The sequence below is a fragment of the Eriocheir sinensis genome, unplaced genomic scaffold, assembly GCF_024679095.1.
Source record: "Eriocheir sinensis breed Jianghai 21 unplaced genomic scaffold, ASM2467909v1 Scaffold77, whole genome shotgun sequence".
NCBI classification, from domain to species: domain Eukaryota; kingdom Metazoa; phylum Arthropoda; class Malacostraca; order Decapoda; family Varunidae; genus Eriocheir; species Eriocheir sinensis.
Genome location: NW_026112131.1, coordinates 280,537 through 296,037, shown reverse-complemented (window position 1 = coordinate 296,037; position 15,501 = coordinate 280,537). Strand labels below are relative to the sequence as shown.

The 15,501-nt window shown below is 32.7% G+C and overlaps 1 protein-coding gene across 1 annotated transcript; it reads right to left on the bottom strand.

Moving 5' to 3' along the window:
* Positions 1–1,531: 1,531 nt before the first annotated feature.
* On the bottom strand, positions 1,532–2,365 carry LOC126994298 (serine/threonine-protein kinase PknJ-like). The gene has a single exon (XM_050853628.1). It carries the CDS (start codon positions 2,363–2,365, stop codon positions 1,532–1,534), a length of 834 nt encoding a protein of 277 aa, XP_050709585.1.
* Between the last annotated feature and the right edge of the window lie 13,136 nt (positions 2,366–15,501).

The following is a 15,501-nucleotide window of genomic DNA, read 5'->3' as shown; positions in this document are numbered from 1 at the left end:
ACACACACACACACACACACACACACTCACTCACTCACTCCACACAAACACACACACACACACACACACACACACACACACACACACACACGGAATAGGCGACTTTCTTGAAGCTTATTTGAAAGTGGTGATAATGGTATAATTAGCTAAATGTCATGTCAGTTGTTGAAAGCAAATACCTGATAAGCATATGATGTAAATATCCTCATGATTAAGTTTATCATTTGACAAAAAAAATGTTGATAAAAAGTAAAATTAGTTAAATATCAGGCAATTGGTAGGAATAAATACCTGCTGATTATAAGGAATGAAAGCATGTAAGTAGCCCATTAGTTAAGTGCGTTTATCATTTAACTATATCTTTTTTTTTTATGGTTCAGCTTATGGAACCACTAGACTTTTTTGGTTGGACCTGATGGTCGACCCCAGCCCGTCATGGCGCAGGTAAGTGTTTATGTTAGCGCTATCTTGCTTGCCTCATGCTGACACTCCTAGCTCATCTTTGATCCTCTCTTTTTTGAGAGGTAGAATCTAGAGTTTGGGTTGAATGGTGGTCTTCATGACTGCATGTAGGTAGTCTTAGGCCTCTCGGCGGTGACTGAAAAATCCCAGCATGTGGTGGCGGGCGGGACGCGAACCTAAGTTGTTCTATACGCGGCGCTGGAACGCTAACCACGCAGTCAATTGTAAAACGTTGCCTATGAACAATTTAGTAGTATTAATAAGACAATTAAATCGTCTCGCGTTCATATAATGTAATATGAGAAGTAAGCTCTTTTAATATTAGGGGAGGCTGTGGCTGAGTGGATAGCGTGACGGCGCCGCGTCCAAGACGACGCGGGTTTAGGCCCCACCCAGTACCACAAGCTGGGATTTTTCAGTCACCGCCGAGTGACCTAAGACTACCCATATGCTGTCCAGAAGACCACCTATCAACCCGAACTCTAGATTCTAGGATCAAAGATGAGCTCCGGGAGGGTTGTATGAGCCAATGCAGGATGGCGCCACTATAAAAACTTGCCTGCGCCACAACAGGCTGGGGCCGACCATCAGGCCCTATCATGAAAGTCTATCGGCGCCATAGGCAAAAACGTAAAAAAAAGTTAATGTAGTAAGACACAGATTGTAGATAAATAAATATGAGTAAATGAAATGAAAGAAAGTGACGTAACATCAGAAAGGTCTTGGGTAATATCAAGCTAATGAAGAAAAAAAACTGTCTAAAATGATTATATAAAGTATGGGAAAAAAGTGTTGATATGAAAACAGCGATACAGTAAATACTTTAACAAGGGAAAAAAGTTAAATAGGTGTAGAAACCGTAGGGTTGGAGGATATCCATATGGTTTGTAGGTGTTTGGAAGGATGGCAAGGTATGCGAAAAGTGTTGATATGAAAGTAGCAAGAAAGTAAAAGAATGTATTGATACATGTGGTGGAAATAGTTAAGGAAAAAGAAAGAAGATGTCGCAGCCTTGAGGGAACAACTTGACTCCTTAGTAAAACCTTCCTCCGTTGGATCCTGTGTCTCCTTAATAACGGCGGCGGCGCGGGAAGAGGCAGGAGAAGGCTTTGCGAACTCGCCGGATGAAGGTTTCCCGCCTCGCCGCCTCGTCCCGCTGACCCGTGAACTTGTTAACTGTCTTGATGATCTTCTTGAGCGAGGGTCGCCGTGCAGGGTTTGCGGCCATGACGGCCTCGGCCAGCACGTCCAGGGCGGGGTAGTACCTGTGGCAGGTGTCCAGGATGTTGCTGAGGACGTAGCCGAGGGAGAAGACGTCCCCGGCGCGTGAGCAGCGGCCGCCGACCAGCAGCTCCGGGGCCAGCCAGGGCGTGCGCCGCGTGCTCGCGCCCACAAAGCCAACCCTTGTGCCCAGCCTCTGGGCCGCGCCGTAGTCGATGAGCGACACCTGCAGGCGGCCGTCGGCGCCCCGGCACACCGCCACGTTGTTCTCCTTGATGTCGTTGTGGGCGTAGCCGCGGGCGTGGAGCTGCTTCACGCTGCGAGCAAGGGCCAAGAAGGCCGCCAGCCTGTCAGTCTCGCAGCGAGCGAGGCGGGGCAGGTCGCAGAAGGTGTTGTGGCCGCGGAAAGTGGTAAGCATGGCGGGGAAGCCGAGGCTGGTGCCCAAGGCCTTGGGTGCCCCCGCCGCGCCGTCCAGGTCCAGCAGGACGTCAAACTCCTGGTGGAACATGGCAGCGAGGCGGCGGTCCCTGGCCAACTTGAGGCAGCACAGCTCGCCCTCCACCTCCACAAGGTACACCGTGCACGTGGCGCCGCGCCCCAGCACCTGCTTGTGCCCGGCCACCAGCGTGTTGATGCGCTCCTGCGTCAACTTCACGAGTCGGGTGCTGTGTTGGAAAGCCATGGCTCCTTTTGTTCATGACTATAATAAATATAGGTGTTGCGATCCAGCACCTAACCTTGGTTGGTGGCGCGGCCGCCTGGGTTGGTGTGCGTAGACTGGAGTTAACATTGCATAGGCCGCAACTCCTTAACCTACCCGACACACACACACACACACACACACACACACACACACACACACACACACACAAACGCATAAATCATCCTTTTCAAGCACGGACGACTGGAAAAGTAGCGGTCGCGCCCCACTAATGGCTCGTGAAAGAGTTTACTCATCACGTATCAAACGTAAACCTGAATAAATACCAGACGACGCGAGACACACACACCTTGCAAAACACTTTGAGGGAGTAAACTGGGAAGCCTTAGTGTTAAATAAGAGCCATAACCGTGTACTGGAATCCGATCTCCATGAGAAGCCACTAGAAATAACCAACAATAATTAAGTTAGAGTAATAATGGAAGGGCAGGGGCATCATATACCTCAGCGAACACTTAGGAAAGAAAACAATGATCTTAAGTACGCTAAAATACGATATTTTTAAGATAATAAATTCTATTTATGTGTCCAACCTAAGGAAAGTAGCTAATGTGACGCCGATTTTCAAAAAGGGAGACAGTTCAGCTACTTTTAAGTATCGGCCAATTAGTTAAACATCTGTTGTAGGCAAGATGCTGGAGTCGATAAAAGCCAGTAGCATTCGGGATCATCTAGAGAGACAGCTTTATACACAACTTTTACCATGGGCTCATGAAGGGTAGGTTATGCCTCACCAATCTCTTATCCTTCTACTTTAAAGTAACTGAGGCGGTAGAGAGATGAAAATTGTTATATACTTTATTTTTATTTTAGTAAACCGTTTGACAAAGATCCTCACCAACGGCTGTTGCTTAAATTACAGGTTCACGGAGTCGATGGGAAAGTTTTGAACTGGGTCAGGTCGTGACTTAGCAATAGGAAGCGGAGGTAAATCTGACTGGGACTGTGTTACGAGGGGTCCCACAGGGTCGCTCTTGGGTCCACTGCTGTTTATCATTTATATCAATAATTTTGACACAGAAATTATAAGTGCTGCCAGCAGTAATGTGACACAAAGATCGGCAGAGTAATTGAGTCGGATCAAGACGCTAGTGTTCTCCAGGATGATGCAAACAGATTGTATGATTGGGCGAGGAAGTGGCAGACGGAATTCAATGTAGGGAAATGTAATATTCTAAGTGTATAACACTTCCCTAAACAGGTCTAGGTGTGAGAAGGTGGGACGTTGAGAGCTTGTTAGTTGGTAGCGGTCCTATACCAGGAGGCTGAGCTGGAGATTCTCTCTCTCTCTCTCTCTCTCTCTCTCTCTCTCTCTCTCTCTCTCTCTCTCTCTCTCTCTCTCTCTCTCTCTCTCTCTCTCTCGCGTGCGCGCGCGCGGATAGAAACATGGCCAATCAAAAGTATTGTTTATTTTTCCAGTAACCAAGTATTGTTTAGTTTTCAGTGTGTGTGTGTGTGTGTGTGTGTGTGTGTCGTTTGGGTTGCCCGTCTGTCAGCAATTATGTCTGTCTGTCGCTCCTCCCTGTGACCTCGATTGACAGGAACGCGTTTTCAATCACACGTGGCGGCCAGTACGAGGCTTCATCTGACGGGCCCTTGAGAAACAATCGAAGGGAAGGACCTGTGTGTTACCTGAGAGACAAAAATAGATAGATATGGAGATAGAAAGATATATAGATAGTTAGAAAGAGAAACGTATTTAGATAGATAGATAGATAGATAGATAGATACTGAAAAAAAATTGGTGACCTAAAATGTACGACTTCCTCAATCAAATATACAAATCGGTGGGTGGGTGTACATAATTTAAGCAAGATCATTTAAAAGATTGGTTGACAAATAAATACACAAATTATAATATGTAAAGAAGAGATCGAAGGAAAAGCATCCATGACCCAACAAACAGATAGAAAACCGTTCAGGGAAAAAGATGTAAGAGCAAAGCGACGGAGGAAAACGAGGAGGAGGAGGAGGAAGAAGAAGAAGAAGAAGAAGAAGAAGAAAAAGAAGAAGAAAAAGAAAAAGAAAAAGGAAAAGGAAAAGAAAAAGAAGAAGATGGAGATGAAGAAGAAGCAAAAGAAGAAGAAGAAGAAAAAAAATGAGGAGGAGGAGGAAGAGAAGGTTAAGGAGGACGAAGAGGAGGTCGAGGAAGTGGAAGAGGAGCAGAAAGAAGAAAAAGAAGAAGAAGAAGAAGAAGAAGAAGAAGAAGAAGAAGAAGAAGAAGAAGACGAAGAAGATGACAAGGGGGAGGAAGAGGAAGAGAAGGTGAAGGAGGACGAAGAGGAGGTCGAGGAAGTGGAAGAGGAGCAGAAAGAGGAAGAGGAGGAGAAGGAGGAGGATTGCGACGTCAATGACAACAATATTAACGACGATTAGGAAAAGGGAGAGGGTGAGGAAGACAAATTAGACTGCAAATCGATAGACGGGCGAGACTAAAAATTAAAATAGGAAAACGTTCAAACCGCAACCCCAGGCAGTGCACAACGAAGGAGAGCAAAGGAAAGCAAAGCTGGTGTGGTTGGTTTGGCTCAGCAGCAACGGCAGCCAGAATTACGTACGTTGCTCGTTCGTAATGCCTGGTAATGGTGGGGTGGGAGGAGGCAGCAAGAAGATATAGGAAATCGATTCTCTAGTCTAACGAGAGCGGTGAGAATCCCCCAAGACGCCCCGCTTGTATCTGCAGAATCATTGTCGTGGCGGCGGTGCTGGTGTTGCCGGTGTTTGGGCGGTGGCGGCATCTGGCTGGGGCGAGGAATGTAAGAGATGAGAGAGAGAGAGAGAGAGAGAGAGAGAGAGAGAGAGAGAGAGAGAGAGAGAGAGAGAGAGAGAGAGAGAGAGAGAGAGAGAGATACAGAGAGAGAGAGAGAGAGAGAGAGAGAGAGAGAGAGAGAGAGAGAGAGAGAGAGAGAGAGAGAGAGAGAGAGAGAGAGAGAGAGAGAGAGAGAGAGAGAGAGAGAGAGAGAGAGAGAGAGAGAGAGAGAGAGAGAGAGAGAGAGAGAGAGAGAGAGAGAGAGAGAGAGAGAGAGAGAGAGAGAGAGAGAGAGAGAGAGAGAGAGAGAGAGAGAGAGAGAGAGAGAGAGAGAGAGAGAGAGAGAGAGAGAGAGAGAGAGAGAGAGAGAGAGAGAGAGAGAGAGAGAGAGAGAGAGAGAGAGAGAGAGAGAGAGAGAGAGAGAGAGAGAGAGAGAGAGAGAGAGAGAGAGAGAGAGAGAGAGAGAGAGAGAGAGAGAGAGAGAGAGAGAGAGAGAGAGAGAGAGAGAGAGAGAGAGAGAGAGAGAGAGAGAGAGAGAGAGAGAGAGAGAGAGAGAGAGAGAGAGAGAGAGAGAGAGAGAGAGAGAGAGAGAGAGAGAGAGAGAGAGAGAGAGAGAGAGAGAGAGAGAGAGAGAGAGAGAGAGAGAGAGAGAGAGAGAGAGAGAGAGAGAGAGAGAGAGAGAGAGAGAGAGAGAGAGAGAGAGAGAGAGAGAGAGAGAGAGAGAGAGAGAGAGAGAGAGAGAGAGAGAGAGAGAGAGAGAGAGAGAGAGAGAGAGAGAGAGAGAGAGAGAGAGAGAGAGAGAGAGAGAGAGAGAGAGAGAGAGAGAGAGAGAGAGAGAGAGAGAGAGAGAGAGAGAGAGAGAGAGAGAGAGAGAGAGAGAGAGAGAGAGAGAGAGAGAGAGAGAGAGAGAGAGAGAGAGAGAGAGAGAGAGAGAGAGAGAGAGAGAGAGAGAGAGAGAGAGAGAGAGAGAGAGAGAGAGAGAGAGAGAGAGAGAGAGAGAGAGAGAGAGAGAGAGAGAGAGAGAGAGAGAGAGAGAGAGAGAGAGAGAGAGAGAGAGAGAGAGAGAGAGAGAGAGAGAGAGAGAGAGAGAGAGAGAGAGAGAGAGAGAGACTCGCGTTCGACTCCGTTTGGCACCGCGGTCTGACGGCGAAGCTACAGCAACTAGGCATCACGGGGGACCTGCTGCGCCTGCTCTCAAACTACCTGTTAGGCAGGAGCCTCCACGTAGCAGTCAACGGAAGCACCTCGACCAGCTTCCCGGTGGAGGCCTCCGTTCCACAGGGGTCCGTCCTTGGACCTATTCTGTGGAACATATACTTTAACGACCTCCTGCAAACCATCCCGGCAGCAAGCGCTTACGCCGACGACTGCACCCTCTCCAGAACATACAAGAGGGAGGAAGCCCAGGACGTGATAGAGTCCGTCAACAGACAGTTGGCAGACATAATGGCCTGGGGAAAGAGGTGGCAAGTCAGGTTTGCCCCTGACAAAACCCAGGCCATGGTAATATCACGTTCTCGGGAGGACGCGAGGCAACTCCACGGCAGACTGAGATTCGGGAATGACACCATCCCTATGCAGTCCAGCGTCGACATCCTGGGCGTGGAGGTGGACTCCCAGCTGAGGTTTGACCGTCACCTTGAAAGGGTGGCGCAAAAAGCCTCCCAGAAGGTGAACCTCCTGCGCCGCATGAAGAACCTCCTCGATGCTGAAGGCCTGAACACCCTCTATAAGGCACAAGTCCGTCCAGTGATGGAGTATGCACCGCTCACCTGGATGGCCAGCGCCCGCTGCCACCTCAACCTGCTAGACAAGGTGCAGAGGAGGGCTGAACGCCTCATCAACGGCACCCAGCACCACCGACCGAGCCAGTGGGAGACACAGCGACAACAACAACAACAACACCCACACGAAGGAAGGGCAAGACCAGCCACGAACCAGCTGAATAGCCTGGAGCACCGTCGCCGCGTCGCTGCCCTGACGGTGCTACACAAGGCACAAGTGGGCCTAGTGCCCCACCTGACGGACCTGAGGGCTACCTGGAGGAGGTCTGAGCGCAGCACGAGAACGGTGCTGAGCAACGCCTCCTCCTGGAAGTGCCAATGGCCCGCCCAGCACCCACCAACGTGCCTTTCTCCATCGCAGCGGTGGTGTGGTGAACAACCTCACTGCTGATGTGGATGTGACACAACTGTCCACTCAGCAGATGAAGGTTGCGTCCCACAGGTGGCTACTCCTACACCCACCGTAAATATGTATATATAATTGTATAATATATTGTATAATAATTGTATAATATAATCGGCAGAAGTTTTTAAATAGCTCCCCAACGGTCGGGGGACCTTTAGCAAAGACAAATAATACTGCCATGTCCTAATGTACTGAACACGTTTAAATAAAGAGAGAGAGAGAGAGAGAGAGAGAGAGAGAGAGAGAGAGAGAGAGAGAGAGAGAGAGAGAGAGAGAGAGAGAGAGAGAGAGAGAGAGAGAGAGAGAGAGAGAGAGAGAGAGAGAGAGAGAGAGAGTGAGAGAGAGAGAGAGAGAGAGAGAGAGAGAGAGAGAGAGAGAGAGAGAGAGAGAGAGAGAGAGAGAGAGAGAGAGAGAGAGAGAGAGAGAGAGAGAGAGAGAGAGAGAGAGAGAGAGAGAGAGAGAGAGAGAGAGAGAGAGAGAGAGAGAGAGAGAGAGAGAGAGAGAGAGAGAGAGAGAGAGAGAGAGAGAGAGAGAGAGAGAGAGAGAGAGAGTTTTATTAATGGAGAGAATTGTGAGAGTAAGTATTAGCCTTTAGAAGGGCGGAATAGACAATAATCTGTACAAAAACAGATCTTTACCAGCTGCGTGTGAATCATCAACAACACAGACGGCGCACACACACACACACACACACACACACACACACACACACACACACACACACACACACACACACACACACACACACACACACACACCACTCCGTGGCGCAACTGGTTAGAGCGCTGCGCTGCCAGGCTTCACAGCCTGACAGGGCGGCGGTTCGAACCCTCTTAGGCCGGATTCTTTCCGTTGACTAGGAGTGGTTACTGTCCCCCCTTGAGCAAGGGGGATGGGGTGTGTGGTGTGTGAGGTCCTGGTAATACCCATATATCGATGATAAAGAGCACTTGGTAAAATACACTTAACATAACGTAAATTTGGATAAAATATATATACAAAATATACATTAAATAATTTTAATATGTATAAAAAAAAATATATAAAAAATAAGCAGAATTATGTTACATCGTATCAAAATAAATAAACAGAATATCAATAAAATAATGTAAATATGAAAGAAAATAAAGATGCAAAATACCCATATCATAACGCATATTTGTATAAAAATATATATACAAAAATACATATAAAATAATTAAATTTGTATTAAAATAAATATACAAAATGCACATACAATGAAGAAACTTTGTATTGAAATAGATATGCAAAATACACATAAATAGTGTAAATTTGTATTATAATACATATACGAATACACATAAAATAGAGTAAATTTCTATGAAAACATATATTCAAAATGCATATAAAATTATGTAAATAGGTAAAAAAAAATATATATATATATATATATATATATATATATATATATATATATATATATATATATATATATATATATATATATATATATATATATATATATATATATATATATATATCAAATAATTAAAATAATGAAAATTTGTATATTAGTTTTAATACAAATTTAATTATTCTGTGTATTTTTGTATATGTAATTTTATAAAAAATATGCATTATTTTATAGGTATTTTGCATCTTTATTTTCAAACAAATTTACATTATTTTATTGATATCCGGTGTATTTATTTTAATACGATTTTACATTATTCTATGTATATTTTGTATATATATTTTATACAAATGTACGTTATTTTATGTGAATTTGTTTTCATTTCATACAAATTTACATTATCTTATGTGTATTTTGTACATGTATTTAAATACAGATTTAACTAATTATATGTGTATTTTGTATATATATTTTCATAGAAATTGAAATTAATTTTGTGTATTTTTGTATATATTTTTATACAAATTTTCGTAATTTTATGTGTATTTTGTATATTTATTTTCCTACAAATATACGTTCTTTTATCGGAATTTTGTTTATTTCTTTTGATACGAATTTACATTATTTTAGGTTTATTTGATATATATATATATATATATATATATATATATATATATATATATATATATATATATATATATATATATATATATATATATATATATATATATATATATATATATATATATATATATATATATATATATATATATATATATATATATATATATATATTTATACTTATTTACATAATTTTTATGTATTTTGAATATATATTTTCATAGAAATTTACTGTATTTTATGTGTATTCGTATTTATATTTTGATACAAATTTACATTATTTATGTGTATTTTGCATATCTATTTCAATACAAATTTTCTTTATTGTATGTGCCTTTTATATATTTATTTTAATACAAATTTAATTATTTTATGTGTATTTTTTGATATATATTTTTAAACAAATATGCGTTATTTTATGGGTATTTTGCATCTTTATTTTCATACAAATTTACATTATTTTATTAATATCCTGTTTATTTATTTTGATACGATTTTATCTTATTCTGTGTATTTTCTCTATATATTTTTATACATATTTACATTATTTAATGTATATTTTGTATATATATTTTATGGAAATTTACGTTATTTTATGTGTATTTTTTATATATTTTCATATTTTATGTGTATTTCATAATTTTATGTCAAAATTTTATTAATAAATTATTATTTTTAAATATTTTCAATCAAATAAATTAAAATAATTTAAAAATTTTGTATATGATTATACAATTTTATTTTTTTACATATAAATATTATATATATATATATATATATATATATATTTTAATATATATATATATATATATATATATATATATATATATGTATATATATATGTATATATATATATGTATATATATATATATATATATTTATATATATATATGTATGTATATATATTTATTTATATATATTTATGTATATATATATATATATATATATATATATATATATATATATATATATATATATATATATATATATATATATATATATATATATATATATATATATATATATATATATATATATATATATATTTTTTTTTTACTACAAATATACATTCTTTTATTGGAATTTTGTTTATTTATTTTGATACGAATTTACATTATTTTATGTTTATTTTGTATATATATTTTTCTACGTATTTACATTATTTTATGTGTATTTTGTATATATATTTTCATAAAAATTTACGTTATTTTATTGTGTGTATTTGTATCTATTTTGATACAAATTTACATTATTTTATGTGAATTTTCCATATGTATTTCAATACAAATTAACCGTATAATACAAATATATACAAATATATACAAATATACACATCAAATAATTTAAAATTGAATGAAATAAATATACAAAATAAACATAAAATAAGGTAAATTTGTAATGAAATATATGTACAAAATACACATAAAATAATGTAAATTTGTATGAAAATATATATCCAAATACACATAAAATAACATGAATTTCTTTAAAATTTGTATCAAAATATATACGAATACACACAATTAAATAACGTATTTTTTTAAGAAACTAAATATAGAAAATAAACATAAAAAATGTAAATTCGTAGAAAAATATATATACAAAATACTCATATAATAATGTAAATTCGTATCAAAATAAATCAACAAAATTCCAATAAAAGAATGTATATTTGTAGGAAAATATATATACAAAATACAAATAAAATAACTAAAATTTGTATAAAAATATATACAAATATACACAAAAATAGTTCAAATTTGTTTGAAAATAGATATGCAAAATACAAATAAACTTAGGTAAGTTTGTATTGAAATACATATACAAACACACATAAAGTAATGTAAATTTTTATGAAAACATATAAACAAATACACATAAAATAACGTAAATTTGGATAAAATATATATACAAAATATACATTAAACATTTTAAATATGTATAAAAATATATATACAAAATACTCATAAAATAATGATAAATCGTATCAAAATAAATAAACAGAATATCAATAAGATAATGTAAATTTGAATGAAAATAAAGAAGCAAAATACCCATATAATAACGCATATTTGTATAAAAATATATATACAAAAATACATATAAAATAATTAAATTTGTATTAAAATAAATATACAAAATGCATATACAATAAAGTAAATTTGTATTGAGATAGATATGCAAAATACACATAAATAATGTAAATTCGTATCAAAATAAATAAACAAAATTCCGATAAAAGAACGTATATTTGTAGGAAAATAAATATAAAAAATACACATAGAGTAAAGGAAATTTATATAAAAATATATATACAAAAATACACAAAAATAATTTCAATTTGTATGAAAATAGATATGCAAAATACACATATAATTAGTTATTTGTATTTAAATACATGTACAAAATTCACATAAAATAATGTAAATTTGTATGAAATGAAAACAAATACACATAAAGTAACGTATATTTGTATAAAAAAAATATATATATATATATATATATATATATATATATATATATATATATATATATATATATATATATATATATATATATATATATATATATATATATACAAAATACACATAGAATAATGTAAAATCGAATCAAAATAAATACACAGAATATCAATAAAATAACGTAAATTTGTATGAAAATAAAGATGCAAAATACCCATGAAATGAATCATATTTTAATAAAAATACATATAAAAAAATACATATAGAATAATTAAATTTGTATTAAAACTAATATACAAAATGCACATACAATAAGGTAAATTTTACATTATTCTATTTGTGTTTTGTATATATTTTTTTTATACATATTTACACTACTTAATGAGTATTTTGTATATATATATTTTATACAAATTTACGTTAATTTAAGTTTATTTGTTTATATATTTTCATTCAAATTTACATTATTTTATGTGTATTTTGTATATGTATTTCAATACAAATTTATTATTATTTTGTTTATGTATTTTGATACGAATTTACATTATTATCTGTGTATTTTGTATATATTTTGAATACGTATTTTCATAATTTAATGTGTATTTTGTTTATATATTTTAAAACAAATTTACGTTATTTTATGCGTATTTGTTTAATTATTTTGATACAAATATACATTATTTTATGTATTTTTTATATATATTTCAATACAAATTTTGTTTATTTTATATATATTTTGTATATCTATTTTCATACAAATTTAAATTACTTGTGTGTATTTTTGTATAGAGTTTTATACAAATTTACGTTATTTTATGTGTATTTTGTATATTTATTCTCATACAAACTCACATTCTTCTATTGGTATTTTGTTTATTTATTTTGGTACGAATTTGTATTATTTTATGTGTATTTTATATATATATTTTTATACGTATTTACATCATTTTGTGTGTATTTTCTATATATATATTTTTATAGAAATCTACGTTATTTTATGTGAATTCGTATATATATTTTGAAACAAATTTACATTGTTTTATATGTATTTTGCATATATATTTCAATATAAATTTACCTCATTGTATGTGCATTTTGTATATTTATATTAAAACAAATTTAATATAATAATATAATAATAATAATAATAATAATAATAATAATAATAATAATAATAATAATAATAATAATAATAATAATAATAATAATAATAATAATAATAATAATAATAATAAATTTAATTTTAATAAAAATACGTTATTTTATGGGTCAAATTTGTTTATGTATTTTGATACGAATTATATTATTATATGTGTATTTTGTACATATTTTTCATACGTATTAACATTATTTAATGAGTATTTTGTTTATATATTTTTATAAAAATTTACGTTATTATATGTGTATTTGTATAAATATTTTGATACAAATTTACATTATTTTATGTATTTTGTATATATATTTCAATTCAAATGTAGCTTATTTTATGTGTTTTTTGTATATCTATTTTCATACAAATTTAGTTACTTTTGTGTATTTTTGAATATAGTTTTATACAAATTTACGTTTTCTATATTTATATTTATATAAATACACATTCTTTTATTGGTATTTCGTTTATTTATTTTGATACGAATTTACATTATTTTATGTGTATTTTGTATACTTAAAATAACGTAAATTTGTATGAAATATATATACAAAATACACATTGAATAATGTAAATATATATAAAAAAAATATATACAAAACACAAATAGAATAATGTAAAATCGTATCAAAATAAATACACAGAATATTAATAAAATAATGTAAATTTTTATGAAAATTAAGATGCAAAATACCCATAAAATAGCACAATTTTTATTAAAATATATTACTAAAATACAAATAAAATATTTGAATTTGGTTTAAAATAAATATACAAAATGAATATACAATAAGGTAAATTTGTATTGAAATAGATATGCAAAATACATATAAAACAATATAAATTTGTTTCAAAATATATATACGAATACACATAAAATAACGTAGATTTCTATAAAAATATATATACAAAATACACATAAAATGAAGGAAATACATATAAAAAAATGTATACAAAATACACATAAAATAATGTAAAATCGTATCAAAATAAATACACAGAATATTAATAAAATAATGTAAATTTGTATGAAAATTAAGATGCAAAATACCCATAAAATAACACATTTTTTATTAAAATATATTACCAAAATACACATAAAATATTTGAATTCGTATTAAAATAAATATACAAAATGAACATACAATAAGGTAAATTTATATTGAAATAGATATGCAAAGTACATATAAAACAATATAAATTTGTTTCAAAATATATATACGAATACACATAAAATAACGTAGACTCGTATCAAAATAAATCAACATAATACCAATAAAAGAATGTGTATTTGTATAAATATAAATATACAAAATTCACATAAAGTAACGTAAATTTATATAAAACTATATACAAAAATACACAAAATTAATAAAATTTGTATGAAAATAGATATACAAAATACACATAAAATGAAATTTATAAAAAATATATACACAAAATTAATAAAATTTGTATGAAAATAGATACAAAATACACACAAATAATTAAATTTGAATTGAAATATATATACAAAATACATAAAATAATGTAAATTTGTATCAAATATTTATTCAAATACACATATAATAACGTAAATTTGTATAAAATATATAAATACAATATAAAATCAATGTAATTGTATCAAAATAAATAAACAAAATACCAATAAATTAATGTAAATTTGTATGAGAAAACATCTATAAAATACACAAAAATAACGCAAATTTCTATAAAATATATGTACAAAATGAACATAAAATTGTATATAAATTTGCATAAAAATATATTTTTATACAAATTTGCGTTATTATATGTGTATTTTGTATCTTTATTTTCACACAAATTTACATTATTTTATTGATGTTCTGTTTATTTATTTTGATACGATTTTACATTATTCTGTGTGTATGCTGTATATATATTTTATACAATTGCACGTTATTTTATATGTTTTTTGTATGTATATTTTCATACAAATTTACATTATTTTATGTGTATTTGAATATAAATTTTATACAAATTTACATTATTGATGTATTTTGTATATATATTTCAATACAAATTTATTTTATTGTATGTGAATTTTGTATATTTATTTTGATACAAATTTAATTATTGAATGTGTAATTTTGTATATGTATTTTTATAAAAATATTTTTTATTTTATGGGTATTTTGCATCTTTATTTTCATACAAATTTACATTATTTTATTGATATTCTGTTTATTTATTTTGATACGATTTAATATTATTCTATGTGTATTTAATATATATATTTTTTTTATACGTATTTACATTATTTAATGTGCATTTTGTATATATATTTTAGAAAAAAATACGTTATTTTATGTGTATTTATTTATACATTTTCATACAAGTTTATATTATTTTATGTGTATATTCTATATGTATTTCAATACAAATTTTCCTAATTTTATGTGTATTTTGTATATCTATTGTCATACAAATTTAAATTTTTTTTGCATATTTTTGTATATATTTTTATACAATTTTAATTATTTTATTTCTATTTTAAATATTTATTTTCCTACAAATATACATTCTTTT

What these genes read in the sequence shown, in the direction of transcription:
- LOC126994298 (XM_050853628.1), bottom strand. Translation starts at nt 2,365, where the DNA reads ATGGCTTTCCAACACAGCACCCGACTCGTGAAGTTGACGCAGGAGCGC.